Below are 15,857 nucleotides of genomic sequence, written 5' to 3'. Positions count from 1 at the left end.
ATCATCCTCTTTCCACCCCCCTGTGTGGCATCCTCCTCCCCAGCACGAGGCCTGACCCCATGAGAGAGGGCTCCAGGGGCACCCCTTTCTTCCTTCTTCCAAAGAAACATCTATGCAAATAAATACCAATACCTCATGGAGTTTCACAGTCTCCAAAACACACAGAAAGCTAACATTTCTGGAACTCGGATGAGCTACGTCCTATTGTGTGATCACCCATAAGCATATGCATGTGCACAATCGTGTTTATCAGTCTAGAGAAAACGCTTGCATCTGCACTTATTAAAATGCCTTTGTTGGTGGCATGTCCTCCAAGAGGGCACAACACCGACAAACAGGAAGAGGATGGCCCATGAGCGTCTGTGGAGGGGGCAGCAGGACGCCCACGGACAAGATTAACGCGTCTTGAAAGCACTCACACCTCCGCGGGCAGAGCCCTGCTCCATGGCCGCATGGGGACCTGGATGCCACTTACCACGAGGGACAGGGGCCTCTTCCAGGAGACGACGCCGATGAGTCCCGACAGCAGCACCTGGAACAGAGGGAGCAGGGGGTGAGGAGCCTCCCCGGACTTTTATAGAGCACAGCACGCAGGCAGGAGCGGGTCACAGTGGTGGGTCTGTCCCTCCCGACAGTCACACCTGCAGCCACCACGCAGGGCCAGAGTGACCAGCTCGCAGGGATGCCGAGAGCAGATGCGCTTTCTGAACAAGCCTCCCACCCACCCCCGGGCCCTCAGCCTTATCCCCCCAGGTCCTGAGAGATACTTGCTGTGTGCTTCAACATCACAGACAGCAGTGAACACACTACTTTGGGGAAGGCGGTACTGTCCCCACTCACAGGTCACCCGCAACCTGCACAGCAGCCCGAAGTCTCCCTCTGTTCTCCCACACCTGGGACCCCCCCCCAGCCCTTACAGGGGTCTCCCCTTCACTCTCACCCCACCGAGGAGGCTCCCTCGCTCTCCACACTGGCTCTAAGCTGCCTGCCCCAGCCCAGGCCATCCCCGTCCGACCCCTGGCCCCCGTCCTGCCGAGCACGTCCCCCCAGAACCTCCCCAGCAGTGCCCCCTCCGCCCTGGCTCCCCTGTCGCCCTGTGTCTGCCGACTCTCGGGAGAACCACCCTCGGCTCCTGGCCCACCCTTCTTCCGGGCTGCCCCCCAAGCCCAGCCCACGTCAGACCCATGTTTGCTGATCCCCGTATTCCCAGTCTCCTTGTGTCCAGGCAGGGCCACTGGACCACAGAGACACAGCTGCACCCCGCGCCCATTGCCCACCGCCCACCACAATCTGCCTTCAGAGGGGTCGCTGGATGCAACAGACAAGGGCTGTTACCACCTTGACTTTCCATGGTGGGCCTGGGCCAGGCAGTCCGGGACCAGGCTGGAGGGGCCGGGCTGCACTTCCCCTGGGATTCCAAAAGGACCGACCTCAGACCCAGAGGAGAACACGCAATTGAACAGACCCACAAGGTCCCGTTGGTGAGAGAGCCCAGTTCACCCTCCAGCACCTCTACACTGAGCAGGACCGAGTCTTAGACCCTGCAGCCTCCACCCACCCAGTGCCGTGTTGGTCTCAGATGTCCAACAACACCCGGACCAGTTGTCTTTATATGAAAGGCTTTAAACCTATTCACACACACACACACACACACACACACACTTAACAGAAAAGAATGAATGGAAGAGCTTCAGCATGCTCTGCTCCCCAGCCTGTCACATCTACCTTCTCCCTTCAAGGCACGTACCTCTTCCAAACGCAGCCAATGCTGCAAATGTTACAGACAACCGTTTTCCCACCTCCCGAGTCTCCTCTCTCCGTGATGCCGCCCAGCTCCAGCTCCAGCCGTCACAGAAACCCTGGGCTGCTGTTCCCCACCCCCCTGCCCCACGGTCTCCGAGGCCAAGTCTCCATCATTCTTCTCCATGTGCCTCTAAAGCCGCTCTCTCCCCTTCTGCACCCAACACTCCACCCATCAGAACACCCTCCCTGGTGTCGAATTCTTCCTCCTCAATGGACACACGACATCCCCCAAGTCATTTTCCGTTGGACTGAGCTGCCATTTCTCCTAAGGATAGGCTGTTGGGACTCTCACCATCACCTCATGCTCGATAGCGCACACCCTGACCTCTTCTCTCCACCTCCAAACCTTCTTGTGGAGAATCCAAAACTTCTGCCAACTCCGCTGTCAACATCTGAGCTCTGGCGCACTCAGGAGCCGCAGTCGTGAAGCTGGGTTGGCTCTTGCTCTCGACACCTCTCCTCCCCCTCTGCTTGCTCTCGCTCTCATGATTTACCTGCCTGGACGGGGTGCTCAGCCACTCACTCACCTCTGCCCCTCCACTGCAACTGCGCTGGATGCCTCTGTCAGGTGAATGTCACCTCCCTGGCCGGGCAACCAGACCCACACAAATCCGGTCCCTGATTTCCCACCAGCACCGCCCTAAGTGACCCTCCACTCGTGTCCTGGCCACTGTGGGCACCAAAGCCACTGCATTTCTCAAACACGAGCCCTGGAACAGAACCCCTGCGGGCTGTCTTCCCTCCATACTCAGCACTCCCTTCCTGTCACCCCCCACCTCCTGGCCCCCTGCCTCACCCCCACCCCTTTCTTTTCCTTCAGATGATGACCAAGCTCTGGGGGCTGAGCTCTGACCCCACCATCCCCCTAGGACGGGGCTTCCACAGTGTCCTCTGTCTGCCCTTCACACCAACACTGGCCACGCCCAGACTGAGCCTGGAGAGGGGATGAGAATTCTCAGACTATCTCCCAGAAGATGTCCACTTACGCTCTGCCTTCTCCTTCCCATTTCTACCAGATGAAATTTCATCCATCCTTCCAGACATGGTCCAATGCCTCCTCACCCAGGAAGGGCCTAGGAATTTGAGAGAACATGGGGCCCCACTGAACTCCCAAACCACCCCAGACCTCTCAAGTCCTCTCTGATACACACAGACAGAACTCCTGCATCTTCTAAGCTGAAGCTGCTAAAACTATCAAGTCTCTACAATGACCAGGCCACTTACAACAGGGATTTTACTGGACCTCCAAGGAGCAGGGGTTTCTAAACACAAAGGAAGTTAACAGCACTTATCTTAGGCCACAGTAAAAATTCTTGACATTTCCCATCTTCATCATGAAGTTATAATTCCACAAATACCCTCAAATAATTTTACTTCCAACAAACATGGACAATTTGCTTCTTGAAGATAATTTACATTTCTAAATATCAATAATAACTATAATTGGGAATGGATCCAAGTCCCCTATACGAAGGCAAAGAATAAAACCATCAAACGCAATGAGGCATGGAGATTCCGACCTTGTATAATGCCTTCCCCTTGAGTGTGAGTAGGATGTGCTATTCCGTGACCCTCCCCAGGGACAGCATCTTGAAATGATGTTGCCCTGGCAACACCGTGACTGCAGCCTTGTGGGACCCTGGCCAGTTGACCCTACTAAGCCATGTCCAGACTCATGACCCAAGAAATCTGTGAGATGGTAAATGGGTGTTGTGTTAAGCTGCAAAGTTTGCAGAAATCTGTTCTGCAGAAATAGAAAACAAATTGTCAGGGACTGAATGTCCGCGTCCCCCCCAAATCCATATGGTGAAGCCCCAACCCTCAATGTGGTGGTATTTGGAGGTAGGACCTTCAGGAGGTGATTAGGGTTAGATTAGGTTGTGAAGGTGGGGCCCCCATGATGGGATGGTGGCCTTATAGGAAGAGAAGGAGAGATCTCTCTCTCCACAAGTACACACCATGGAAAGGCCACATGAGGACACAGAGAAGTGAGCAGTCTACAAGCCAAGAAGAGGGCCCTCTCCAGAACCTGATCATGGCAGCATTCTGATTGCAGACTTCCAGCCTCCAGAACTGCAAGAAAATACACTTCTGTTTAATTGGCCCAGTCTATGATAATTTTTTAAATTTAATATTTATTTTATATTGGGGTATAGTTGATTTACAATGTTGTGTTAGTTTCAGGTATACAGCAAAGTGATTCAGTTATACATATACACATGTCCATTCTTTTTCAGATTTTTTTCCCATATACGTTATTATAGAATATCGATAGCGCTCCCTGTGCTTTACAGTAGGTCCTTGTTGATTATCTATTTTATATATAGTAGTATGTGTATATTAATTACAAACTCCTAATTTATACCTCCCCCACCTTTCCCCTTTGGTAACCATAAGTTTGTTTTCAATATCTATAAGTCTGTTTCTGTTTTGTAAATAAGTTCATTTGCATCATTTTTTTTAGATTCCACACATAAGTGATATCATATGATATTTGTCTTTCTCTATCAGACTTGTTTCACTCAGTATGACAATCTCCAGGTCCACCCATGTTGCTGCAAAAGGCATTATTTCTACGATATTTTGTTACTGCAGCCTGAGCTTACTAATACACTAACACATCCAGAGTGGGATGCTGGATTTTTGTTCCTAAATATCCCCTCTCCCTCCACATCTGCTCTCAGGCAGAGCGGACTTCTCTGTCTCTGGTACAGAAACACCAGCACCAGCTCTAACAAGGGTGACTACATTAGAGTGGAGGAGACTTTCAAAGACCAGATGCTGGGCTCCTCCTCCCTGAGGGTGCCTGCTCCCATCCCCATGGCAACCAGGGGAGGGGACCATATCCCTGCTCTGAAACGACAGGGACTTAGCTTGAACTGCTGTTTGCTCAATCCTAGCAACAAGGCAGGATGGTGTTGCATGTTCTGCCATCTCGGTAATTCTGCAGGCTTACTTTGTACCACTCCTGTGAGGAACGGGGTCCTGCATCTAGCTGGCCAGTGAAATTACATCTCAAGTACCCTCTGTCCTGTTTAATTTGCCAGGATTGTTATTCAAAGTCTGCAGTTTACAAAGACATTGAAGAGGGTCAGAGAAGAGGAACAGACAATTCAGTAGTTGTGAAAGAAAAGCCAAGAAGAACAGGAAAGGCATGATGCTGCCCAGAGAGGAGGGTTAACTTTCCCAGCACCTGTGAGTTGCTGTAAGGACGCCAACTGGCTCTTTTCTCCACTTCCCCACCCAGCCTACAGAGATGCAAGAGATAAAATTAGAAACGAGAAAGAGCTTCCTGCTGTTGAGAGCAATGAGAGGGGATAAGAGACTGCGGGGAAGTAACAGCATCTTTACAGCAGAAGTCCTTGCCTTTGATTGGTGCTGCCCCTGTACTCCGAGGCCCGGAATAAATCAGTCCTTTAAATCTTGTCTCTGAGTTTGAAAAGTTCTTTCACTGCCTAAAATCAGGAACTTTCTTCAGATCTTCCAATCTGGTTCAAAGGCAAACGGTAATGCAACATTTCGGGTAGTGAAGCAAGTGCTTCCAGAATGCAGACTTGAAAGCCAATTAAATTATTTCACAAAATATATGGCCGGCTGCCCCATAGCTACAGTGGTACCAGTTTACCACTAAAAAGCCAACATTCACGTCTCTGGAGAAAGACCTGCTATTGCAATAAGGGCACAGATAGTACTCTGAGCTGCTCAGAATGAAAGACGTCTGTGGGTCCCCACCTTCTAAACCTTCCGGATTGCAGGCCTGCGCTACGTGGGCCTCATGGAGTAGATGATCCTCCTACTTTATCCCACCTCCATTTTCTTCTCTTTCAGCCTGGTTTTCTTTGTCTGGGTCTCCCCGGGGCCACATGGCCAGGTTCCATCAGGCGTGCAGGCCCTCAGCCTCCTGAGTCCATCTCGGCTCCCGTCTGGGAAAGAGACACCTCTGCAGCCTTCCCATCCCACCCATGCCTGTGCCTCCTTCCCTCAGCACATTTCTGCTCCCAACCGTTCGCTTCTGGCCCGTGGTCCCAACTTTCTCTGCACGTCAGTGCATCAAACTCAGAACATCCACAAGGAAAGCCACTCTCTTCAAAGGACCTTCTCCATGACAGAAAAAGAACTCTATAGCTTTCGTTTGCTTTTCATACAGTAGCAAAGCTATAAATCGATGACAAAGTTGCCCCATGAAAGAAAAAAATGTAAAATCATATAAATGTTATAAATAACTCATGAGTCAAAAGAAAATCAGAGCTGAGATACACGCCACCTGTTCTACTGCAATGTGTGTTTCCTTGATGCAAATTAGCTCACGTACGCTGGGTACCAAACTCATGTGCCCTGGCTCTGCCCTGTAAGATGTAGGCTTTGCCAGAGCTGTTTACTCTGAAATTAGGGTAGTTTCTAGACCCGCCACTGGATTTTGTTATCTGATGAGTAACGTCGCACATATATTATTATACTTTTAAAAATAAGTTGATTTTAAAATGTTTTAAAATAATTGGTTTCCTTTGTAATTCTGTATATTTTATTTCATGCATTTAAAAACCTCATTCTGAGAGGGACCCCAAAGACCTCACCAGACTGCTCTACCAGAAGTTAGGAACCCTTGATTTAGAAGTCCTTGATTCAGTGTAGATCTTTTAGTGGCAAATTCCCCTTTTTTGTTTATCTGTAAATTTCTTACTTCACCTCATGCTTGAAAAGTAGTTTTGCTGGATACACAATCCTAGGTGGACAGTTTCTCCTCTCAAGAGCTTGAAGATATTATTCTACTTTCTGGCTTCCACTGTTGCCATTAAGAAGTTGGCTGTCGTTAAACTGCTGTTCCTTGAGGGGTGTTGCTCACTCTTTAAAGACTTTTAAGATTGTCTCCTTGCCCTTGGTGTTCTGAAGTTTCTGCATGATATGTCTACGTGTGCATTTCTTTTTCTTTATCCTCTTTGAGATGGACTGTGCTTCTGAATCTGTACATTTATATTTTTCATTAGTTCTGGAGATTTTTAGCCAGTACCTCTTCAAATATTTTCTCTCCTACATTCTCTCTGTCGGGGACCCCAATAGCCACATGCTGATCCTTCGTACTTCATCCTCCAAATCCCTTAGTTCTTCTTTCACATCGTCCACACCCGTGCCACTCAGTATTTCATTCTGAATAATTTCTTCAGGTGTATTTTCCAGATGACTAATTTTCCCTGTTAATCAGCTGTTGAACATTTGCATTTGTTTAGAAAAATTCAATGGTTATATTTTAGGTATTTAGAAGTTCTATTTTTACCTTTCCCCAAATACAGCTATTTGTTTCAGATAGTTTCTTGCTGCACGCTCATCTTTAGGATTCTGCCCATAATTACTTTAACTGTTTCATGTTCAGAGGTTCTAGAGTCCAAGGGGGTAGTGAAAGGAAGGCGTCTGTCTGTCCTTCATTGTTTCTGTTGACCCCCACTCACTGCAGCTGGCTTTCTTTGATGCCTGCATTCTTGGAAGTCTTTTGTTGTGAATACAGCACTTGATCTTCATCAGTTGAGGTTCTATGGACCCAAAATGGAGGGATTTTTCCCAATAGAGTTGTACTTCTGCCAGTAACCAGGGAGCACCCAGGATTCGTTAACACTATGGTCTCCAGGGACCTCATGGCTCAGCGTGGAGACCTCAGGATGAGCCCTCCTGGCCAGCCTCGCTGTGCAGGGGGCTTCCAGGCTCAGGGCAACCTCCTTGCAGCCATGCACTGCTCTGACCGCTCCCTGCTCCCTGGACTCCAGCCACCTGCCACTGTGTGTGGTGTGTGTGTGTGTGTGTGTGTGTGTGTGTGTGTGTGTGTGGGTGGGTGTGGGTGTGTGTGGATGAGGTGGGGGGGCCTCGGAGACCTGCAGTGCCTCAAGGAGCATGTCTTTTGTCCAAAACCAAGGCATAGGCAGATTGGTGTCTGGTGAGGCCCACTTCCTGGTCCATAGACAGTGGTCCTTCCACTGTGTCCTCACTGGTGGAAAGGGTGAGGGAGCTCCTGGAGTCTCTCCTATAAGGGCACTAATCCCATTCATGCCGACTCCACCCTCATGACCTAATCCCCTTGCAAAGACTCTACTCCAAATACCATCACACTGGGGACTAGGATTTGACGTGTGAATTTTAGGAGGACACAAACATTCAATCTATAGCATCCAGGATGTACAGGTGATTTTCTAATGTATAATATAACTTACAAATATTAGTATAATTTTATATTGGTTTATATTACTTCAATTTTATATTAATTTATACTAGTAATATAAATTACTAATGTGGTATGCAAAATATAAATTACTACAATTGATTCTCCCTCAAATCCAAAAACTAAATGTACCTATTAACACTAAGAAATTGGGAAAGTGGCCAAACAGCTACAGGCAAATTCTTCACAAACTTCAAAGCACAGAGATTTCCAACGCTATTTAATTTTTCTCTGAGTACAGAGGGAGAAAACAAGGAAACTTTCCAAATTTTTTTTACAAATGTCAGCATAACAATTACAAAGCTGTAAAATATCAAAAGAGTAGAAAATAGACCAATTTTACTTATAAACAGAGGAACATAAATTTTAAAATAAAATGGTAGAAAATAGAATTTAGCAGTACATTTAGAAGGATAAAGAACAAGACAAGGGGTTCATGTCAGGAATGAAAAGATGGTTCACTAAGAGGAAATGTAGCAATAAAATTAATCATTAATATGATAAAAGTGAAAAATATGGTAATACAGTAGATGTAGAAAAGGCATTTGATAAAATTCAATCTCCGTTTTTTACCAAAAAAAAAAAGTTCTTCATTTAATAAGACAAGATAAAGATGTCCACCATCACCACTTATATTTAAAATTCTTCTGAAAATACTAGTGTGGTGTGCAGACTAGTGAGAGGGTCCCAAAGACCTCCACCCCTGGTGTACGCGTTCTACAGAATCCCCTCCCCTTGAGGATGGGAGGGGCTGTGAACCTGATGGATTTCGATCGGGCTGAGGTTACGCTATGTGACAAGGGTGAAAGGATTTTGCAGCTGTACTTGGGTTCCAAATCAGTTTGCGTTAACTCCCTTGAGTTAATCCAAGGGAGTTTCTCCTGGGTGGGCCTGACCTCATCAAGCAAGCCCTCTGGGTCTCGGCCCTTCCTGAGTCAAAGATTTGAAGCACGTGGGAGATTCTGCACTGGCCTTGCAGAGTGCGCTGCCCTGTAGTGTCGTGGGAGGGCTTCTCCAGCCCACAGCTTGCAAGAAAACCACGAGAACGAATTCTGCCAACACCCTAGGGAGTGTGGAAGCGGATCTTTCCCTGGTCAGGCCACCAGATGAGGCTGCATCGAGCCTCACCTTGATTTTAGCCTTCAGACCCCGAGTGGGGACCCAGCCCAAATGCTCCAGACTCCTGACCCATGGAAACTGTGAGATAATAAATCTGTGCTGTTTTAAGCCTCTGTGCTTGTGGTAATTTGCTCTATAGCAACAGAAAACTAATATAAGTATTGGAAAGGGGGGGGAAAATTACTACTACTTGAAAACGATACACTTATCGAACTAGAAAACCCAAGGGAATTGATAGAAAAGAAAAGAAAAAGAAACCATAAGAGGATTCAGTAAACCATCTGGTTAGAAAATTAACATATGAAGAAAGTATATTACTATCAATACTCACATTTATTGAGCACTGACTGTATACCAGACACTTAGCAAGGTTTTATATTTTACCTCTTTGCATCCTGACAACCCTGAAAGGCATGTGTGATCTTTGTGCCCTACTGCACAGATGAGAAAAGTAAAGTACCAAGAGGTTAGGTGACTCACCCCATTATAATGTCAGGATATAAACTCATGAACTACAGAAAAAATAGCTTTCCCATAGGCATGTAAGAAAAGCCCAGTTAGAAAAGAGGATAAAATTAAGGAAAGATTATTCCATTTGTAACAGCAAGCAAAAAGGTAGACTGTCTTAGAATAAACAAACTAATATGAAATGAACAAAAGCACTATCAAGAAAATCTCAAACATCTACTGAAATCATAAAATACTTCATTATTAGATGGAAAAAGATTCATTTCTTTAAATAGAAGGACGAAGCAATACATAAATCCCATGCAATTCTCATTCACATACTAAAAAGGGGAAAAGAAAACCTATCCAATCAAAAGAGTTGGGACAACTGATTAGACACTTGGAAAGAAATAAAGCTTAATCTTTACCTCACTTTTTATACCAAAATAAATTCCAGAGGAACCAAGAAGTAAAACATAAATCAAAACATGAACACCCTAGAAGAACATGGCAGAATCTTAAAAGAATCTTTAGAAAAGAAGTCAGCCTTTTGAGGCATGACACAGAATCAAGGGTCCTAATAGAAAAGATGAATGAATTAAATATTTATGTTTTTAAAAAGCACCTGCATGTGATGAACAGAATCTTGGTTCTCAGTCCTAGGGCCTCCCTGTATGAGAAGTACGAGGCTCTGACATGTGACGTGGTAGCCTCTGGACAGAGTGGGCAGAGTGCCATCCCCACCCGATGTTGGCCTTGGCCATGGGAGGTGGGGGTGGCCGCCAACCCAAGGCACCCCGGGGGTATCACATGTTGCCCCTCGCCCTCTGCGCTCCTGTCTCCCGGCCCACAGAAGGACACAGCCCCATCAGCCTGGGCCCCAGAATGGACACATAGCACAGACCTAAACCCAACCAGGAGCCTCCAGCCCAAAGTGCGGGCCCCAGATGACCTGCAAACCCAGAGGAGAAAATAAAGGTAGGCTACTGGCAACTATTGACTTCTGGGTGCTTCTTTATGTAGTCGTGGCAAGAGCCAATGAACATATATTTATGTTTAAAAAGAACATAAAATCAGAGACCAACTGCATGTGGGAATAATATTTATAATACGCACAATAAACAAAGGGGTGATTGTCTCAGTTCACAAAGAATTCATATACATTAGTAAGAAAAAGGAACCACTCGATAGAAAAAAGTGGCTAAGGATTTGGAATAGGAAGTTCACATTTTTAATGGACAATAAGCATATAAAGGGATGCTTAAACCTACTCCAATTTTTTAAAAGCAAGCCAAAAGAGAAATATTTTTATCAATCAGACTGTCAATGTGTTTTGGTGGAGTTTGATAAAAACCCAGTGGTGGCAAGGGCTGGGGTGGGGGGGAGGTTCCTCTCGAACATTATGGGTGTTGGTATAAACTGAGGCAGCCTGCCTTGGGGGCAAGTTCATAAACGTCTCAAATTAGAAACTGTACATACTCATACTCAGTGATGGGAGTTTAGCCTACGATGTGCTACCAGAGGTACACCACACTGTTTACTGCAAAAATCTGTAACCAGTGGGTAATAATAAAGGGTTACTTAAATAAACTTTGATATTTACATATAACGTGAATATACGCATCATGACATTTGAGGCAGATCTGTTTGTGCTGTTGTGGAACGGTCTCAAAGATAAATAACTGACAAGACACAGCCTGGTGTGCAGAAAATGAATCTCATTTGTGTAAACAGAAAGGAACGGGTGCTGGTGCATACAGAAACGTTTCTCTGGAAGGAAATACAAGAAACTTAATGATGGGAAACTAGATTGGGGAGGGGGCAAAAGGATGCTCGCTTTTATGTGTGTAACCTTCAGTAATACTAATCTTTAATCCCTGTATTAAGTCATGAATATTTTAAACTATGCATACAGTTTGAGCCTGTAATTCCTCTTCTAAGAATTCCAGATATTAATCAAAGTGTTATTTATCATTTTGAAAATGGGGAACCTGGGTTTTTGGCAAGAGGGAACTGCTTATCTTTCAGGTCCTTCCCAATTGCTGCCGTTAAGTCTCATTATGGAAAAATATTTAGGGCCATTCGGAAAAGTTCACACTACATAAAAGAAAAAGAAGAAAAGGAAAAGGAGGCTACAAGATGGCTGGGAGGAGGGATAATTTCCCTTCTATGAAGTAAATAAATACAAATGCCGACACGCAAAAACACAAAGAAACTAGCATCGAACCCCAAGACGCCTCTGATTATCTCCCGAGAGTGGGATTTTAACACCTTCCGTGCAACCTTCTATTTCCCATGTTTTATACAGAAGACAGAAAGCACTTTATTGAGACTCAGGCTAACATGGCTGGTTCTGCCTTCTCAGGAGGCGGGGGCATACCCGAGAAACTGGGAGATAACCCCCTGCCATGCCCCCTTCCCCAGGTGGTACAGGCGGGTGCGGCTAGAGTCCAGCGCTTGCACTGTTGGGCCCTTTGCTTCACAACAGACATCAACAGACTCTGCAGACTTACGGCTGCAGAGCTGAATAAAGGGGGCAAGAAACCAGAACCCCAGCTCTTGGCTGGGGGTCCGACACTGACCCACAAGTGTGTGTGGGGAGCAGGAAGGCCTGGTCTCCCAGAGATGTGCCAGCCAGGTGGCCATGGGCAGTTCCATGTGGGTTGCCCTCTGTGATGAAGAACGATAAAAAATTTAAGACATAAACGTGACTTTCAAAGATGGATCCCAACCAGCACCCAAATGTATGCGGGACCCTCCTGACCCCCTTCTTTCTCTCAGCCCAAGTGGGAAAGAAAGCACAACACGAAGTGGGCAGTTACATCGCCCAGTCTGGAAAAGAATATCATATAAACCATTTACAAATCATGTTGATTCTCTTCTTTTAGAAGTCTCCTCTTTGCACAACAATAAAAACAATGTATTTGTTGATACAGAACATTAATTCCATTAAAATCGCATTACGTGTAATGAAAAGCTATCAGAGTATAATTATGCAAGCGAATTCACAGATCCACATCAATTTTTAAATCCACTGGAACGACAACAGGAAGTGAGTCTGTCTGGTAGACAAATTGCTCCTTCACTTCCAGATGATTATGAATAAAGACCACTGCACTAATGTTAGAAACCACACGCTGTTTATGCAAACTCCAAAATCTAGGACTGTGCCTTCAAGGTGCCTTTGCCTGGGTTTCCCAGGGCTGTTCTGTTCTCAGAGCCAGAGGCTGTGCTCCTGAATCCTGAGTCTTCTGAGTCAATCCCACCCCAAAGCACGCTTCCTTCTTGGAATTCCTGCCCCTGGAGCCAGTGGGCTGGGCCCCGAAGGACCCCCCGAATTCCTGGACATTCACGGTTGCCCCTCGGAGGGCCCTCTGTCGCCCAGACCCGCAGGCTGCCCGCCCACTCGCCCCACCTGGGCCGGATGTTCCCCCCCAGGTGCCCCGCTCTCCGGCCCTCTGCCCTCACACCAGCCCGGGCCTTCCTCGCTGCCCAGGCCATACCAGAGACTTGGGTGCCAAAAGAGTCTCCTGTCCTGGAACTTGGTGAGGTCCCGGGAGGAGGACAAGGGAGGACGGGGCATGGGGACTTGGCTCCTGCAAGAGGCCACCAGGAGTGCTCCTTATGCCGCTCCCATGGGTGTGTGAGGACCACCCCCGCTGATGACCGTCCAGCCGAAGTCACTCTCACTGGGACCCTGGGATCCCACTGAGGCCCCTGGCCCTCATTCATGGCCCATGTCCACCCACAGGTTAGACCCTTCTAGGGCCCCCCACAGAGGCTGGGGGGCTGGACAGCTGTGCCGTGCCGGTGCCATGTAGGGAAGGCGCAAGAAAATGCAGCGACCTCCCCAAGCGCGGGCAGCAGGGCCGGCACCCCATAGAGCCATCTCCATCCCCACTGCTACTGCCCCTTCCTGCGACTGGCCCTGAGTCCCCCTCCAGAACTCTCACGTCTGGTCAGCAGTGGCCTTGGGGTCGCCAAGTCCAGGGAAGCCCCTTCAATCCTCATGGTCCCACTCCCGCCTTTCCAGAACACCCTCCTGCCTTGGCTGCCCCCATCAGACCCCTGCAGCCACCCCTTAATAGGGGCTCCCTCACGCCCTCCCCTCTCCTCCTCCCCCCTGCACACACCATCTTTCCTCGGAGAGCTCACTTTCTCCTGCCCTTTGCATCTAAACCCCCTCTCCCGGCCTCTCTTCCTTGAGGGGCTCCTGGAAAGTGCTGGAGCGGGTCTGACTCAGTGTGGCCAATGGCCCTATTGCAGCCCCGCAGCCAATGGAGACATCTCTGCCCCGCCAGAGGTCCGCCATGCACACAGGTGTGCAGGTCAGAAACCCAGACTTACCCGCTTCCCTCCCTGACCCACCTCACTCTCAAATCCCATCCAAAGGCACGTGCATCCTACTGTCCAACCCACACTGGACCCCGCTCCCAGCTCCACCCACACCTGCTATCTGGTTGTCTCTCCTCACCTTGAAACCATACCCTGTACCTCGCACACTTGAGGCCCATGCGGGAGAAACAAAACGATTCACCCAGACCTCCAAGCTTGTTTGGCAGAAACCGCAGATATAGGAACCACCCGACTGAGCATCGCGCAGGCGCACTGAGGGACCAGAGTGATCGACAGTGAACATTAGAGTCAGAGGCTGAACCACCGCCCCCCCGCCCCCGCCCCATGTAACACAGAGAACCCCTGGAATTCACCACTGCGACCCATGAAGAGGCATGAAGGACAGTCGTGCATGTGCAAGGCGCTCTCCAAACTTCCCCTCACCTTCCACCCATGGTTTCCGAGTTCCTCCCCGCCCCCTCCCCACGTCAACAATCAGTGTCACCCTAGGAAGCTCATGGGGACACAGAGCTGCACATCGCCTCCTGTCTCCCTGCAGGGCCGCTTGCAATAAAGCCTGTTCTCTCTGCAAGAGACGCCTGCCTGGTATATGGCCTTCCCTGGGCAACGAGCCCACCTGTGGTTGCAACTGGACCCACGGCGACAGCCCTCCAGCAGGTCTCCCTGCCCCACTCCTGGCGGCACCTCTAACCTTTTTTCCACAGGGAAGAATCATCTTAAATGCAAATCCAACCAAGCCACTCTCCCCAACTCTTCCTGTCAGTGGCTTTCTTCTGCCCTCAGGGTAAGTCCCAAAGCTTCAGGCTCAGAGGGTCCCTGCCCACCTGTCCTGCCTCCTCCAGGCCCCTCCACCACGGTGAGTCCCTCTGTCTCCCCCTCCCCTGCACAGCTAATCACCCGGAGTGCGCAGCCCCCTGGGCACCCCGGCACTGGGATATCAGCACCCACACTCCCATCGACGGGCCGGCCTTCCTGCCGCAGCAGGTGCTGGGGACAGAGGGCACGTCTTCCATAAATGGTCAGTCCCCATGCTGACCGGGGGCCTGGTCTCCCAGTGTGCATACAAGCGGTGTTTCCTAAAGGCTCTCAGTCTCCAGACCCTCAGCCCCGCCCACCTCAAGGCACCCTTCCCACCTGGGCCCCTCCGGTCCTGCAGCCAGCTGAGGGAGCACGGCCCTGAGGAGCAGTGTTCTGACTTCTCCCCTTTATTTTATTGTACAACAAAAGCAACGCAAGTTCAATGTGTAAAAAATTAGGAAAGTCAGACAAGCGAAAGGAGGAAAATGAAACCATGGATCTCTCACTGCTTCTATAACTTCTGTTAGATTGAATTCTGTTGGATTCTATTGAAATAGATTTTGATAAAAATAGAGTCAGAGTGTTGTCAATAATCTCCCCTCATTATAATATATAATGTATCATGATCATGACATGACACCTGGTAAGTATATACTTACAACACTTTAATGGCTGAATGGCATTCCATTGTATGAAAATACCACCATGTACTTAAAGAGTTATTTATTACCTTATAAATATTTGGAATCACAAACATTACGAGTAAAGGTTTTTGAACAAGCATATAAATATATGAATACTTAATTTTTTCTGATCTGATTCTTTTTTTGAAATTATGCAGAAATGGCCAATATCTCTTATTGACCTATTCTTTTGCAAACTGTCATGCACTATAAATTGTGTACAGTTAAGATATATGTGTATGTTTATATATATTCTAAGTGATTCTTTTATATGATTTGAAAAGCCAACTTGTTTCCTAGAGAGGCCGCCACTTACAGTTGTTTTGGTTGTTTCTTCTAGTATTTACTTTTAAATTTCTCAGCTTGATGCTGTGACTGACATCTGACTGTGAAAGTTGAGGATTTTCACTTCCCCAGCAATCTACACACACACCAGACCCAGCCAA

The 15,857-nt window shown here is 47.9% G+C and overlaps 1 protein-coding gene across 3 annotated transcripts in view; it reads right to left on the bottom strand.

Moving 5' to 3' along the window:
• ENTREP2 (endosomal transmembrane epsin interactor 2) overlaps positions 1-15,857 on the bottom strand; it is a 424,923-nt gene that overhangs the window by 225,516 nt on the left and 183,550 nt on the right. For all 3 annotated transcript variants that reach the window (XM_057544109.1, XM_057544110.1, XM_057544111.1), the window contains exon 2: positions 476-532. In XM_057544109.1, coding sequence (XP_057400092.1) covers positions 476-532 — 57 coding nt within the window. The remainder of the gene's footprint in view (positions 1-475; positions 533-15,857) is intronic.

Source organism: Balaenoptera acutorostrata, chromosome 3 (genome assembly GCF_949987535.1).
Source record: "Balaenoptera acutorostrata chromosome 3, mBalAcu1.1, whole genome shotgun sequence".
In the NCBI taxonomy this organism is placed as follows: Eukaryota; Metazoa; Chordata; class Mammalia; order Artiodactyla; family Balaenopteridae; genus Balaenoptera; species Balaenoptera acutorostrata.
This window is presented reverse-complemented; position numbering and strand designations above follow the sequence as displayed.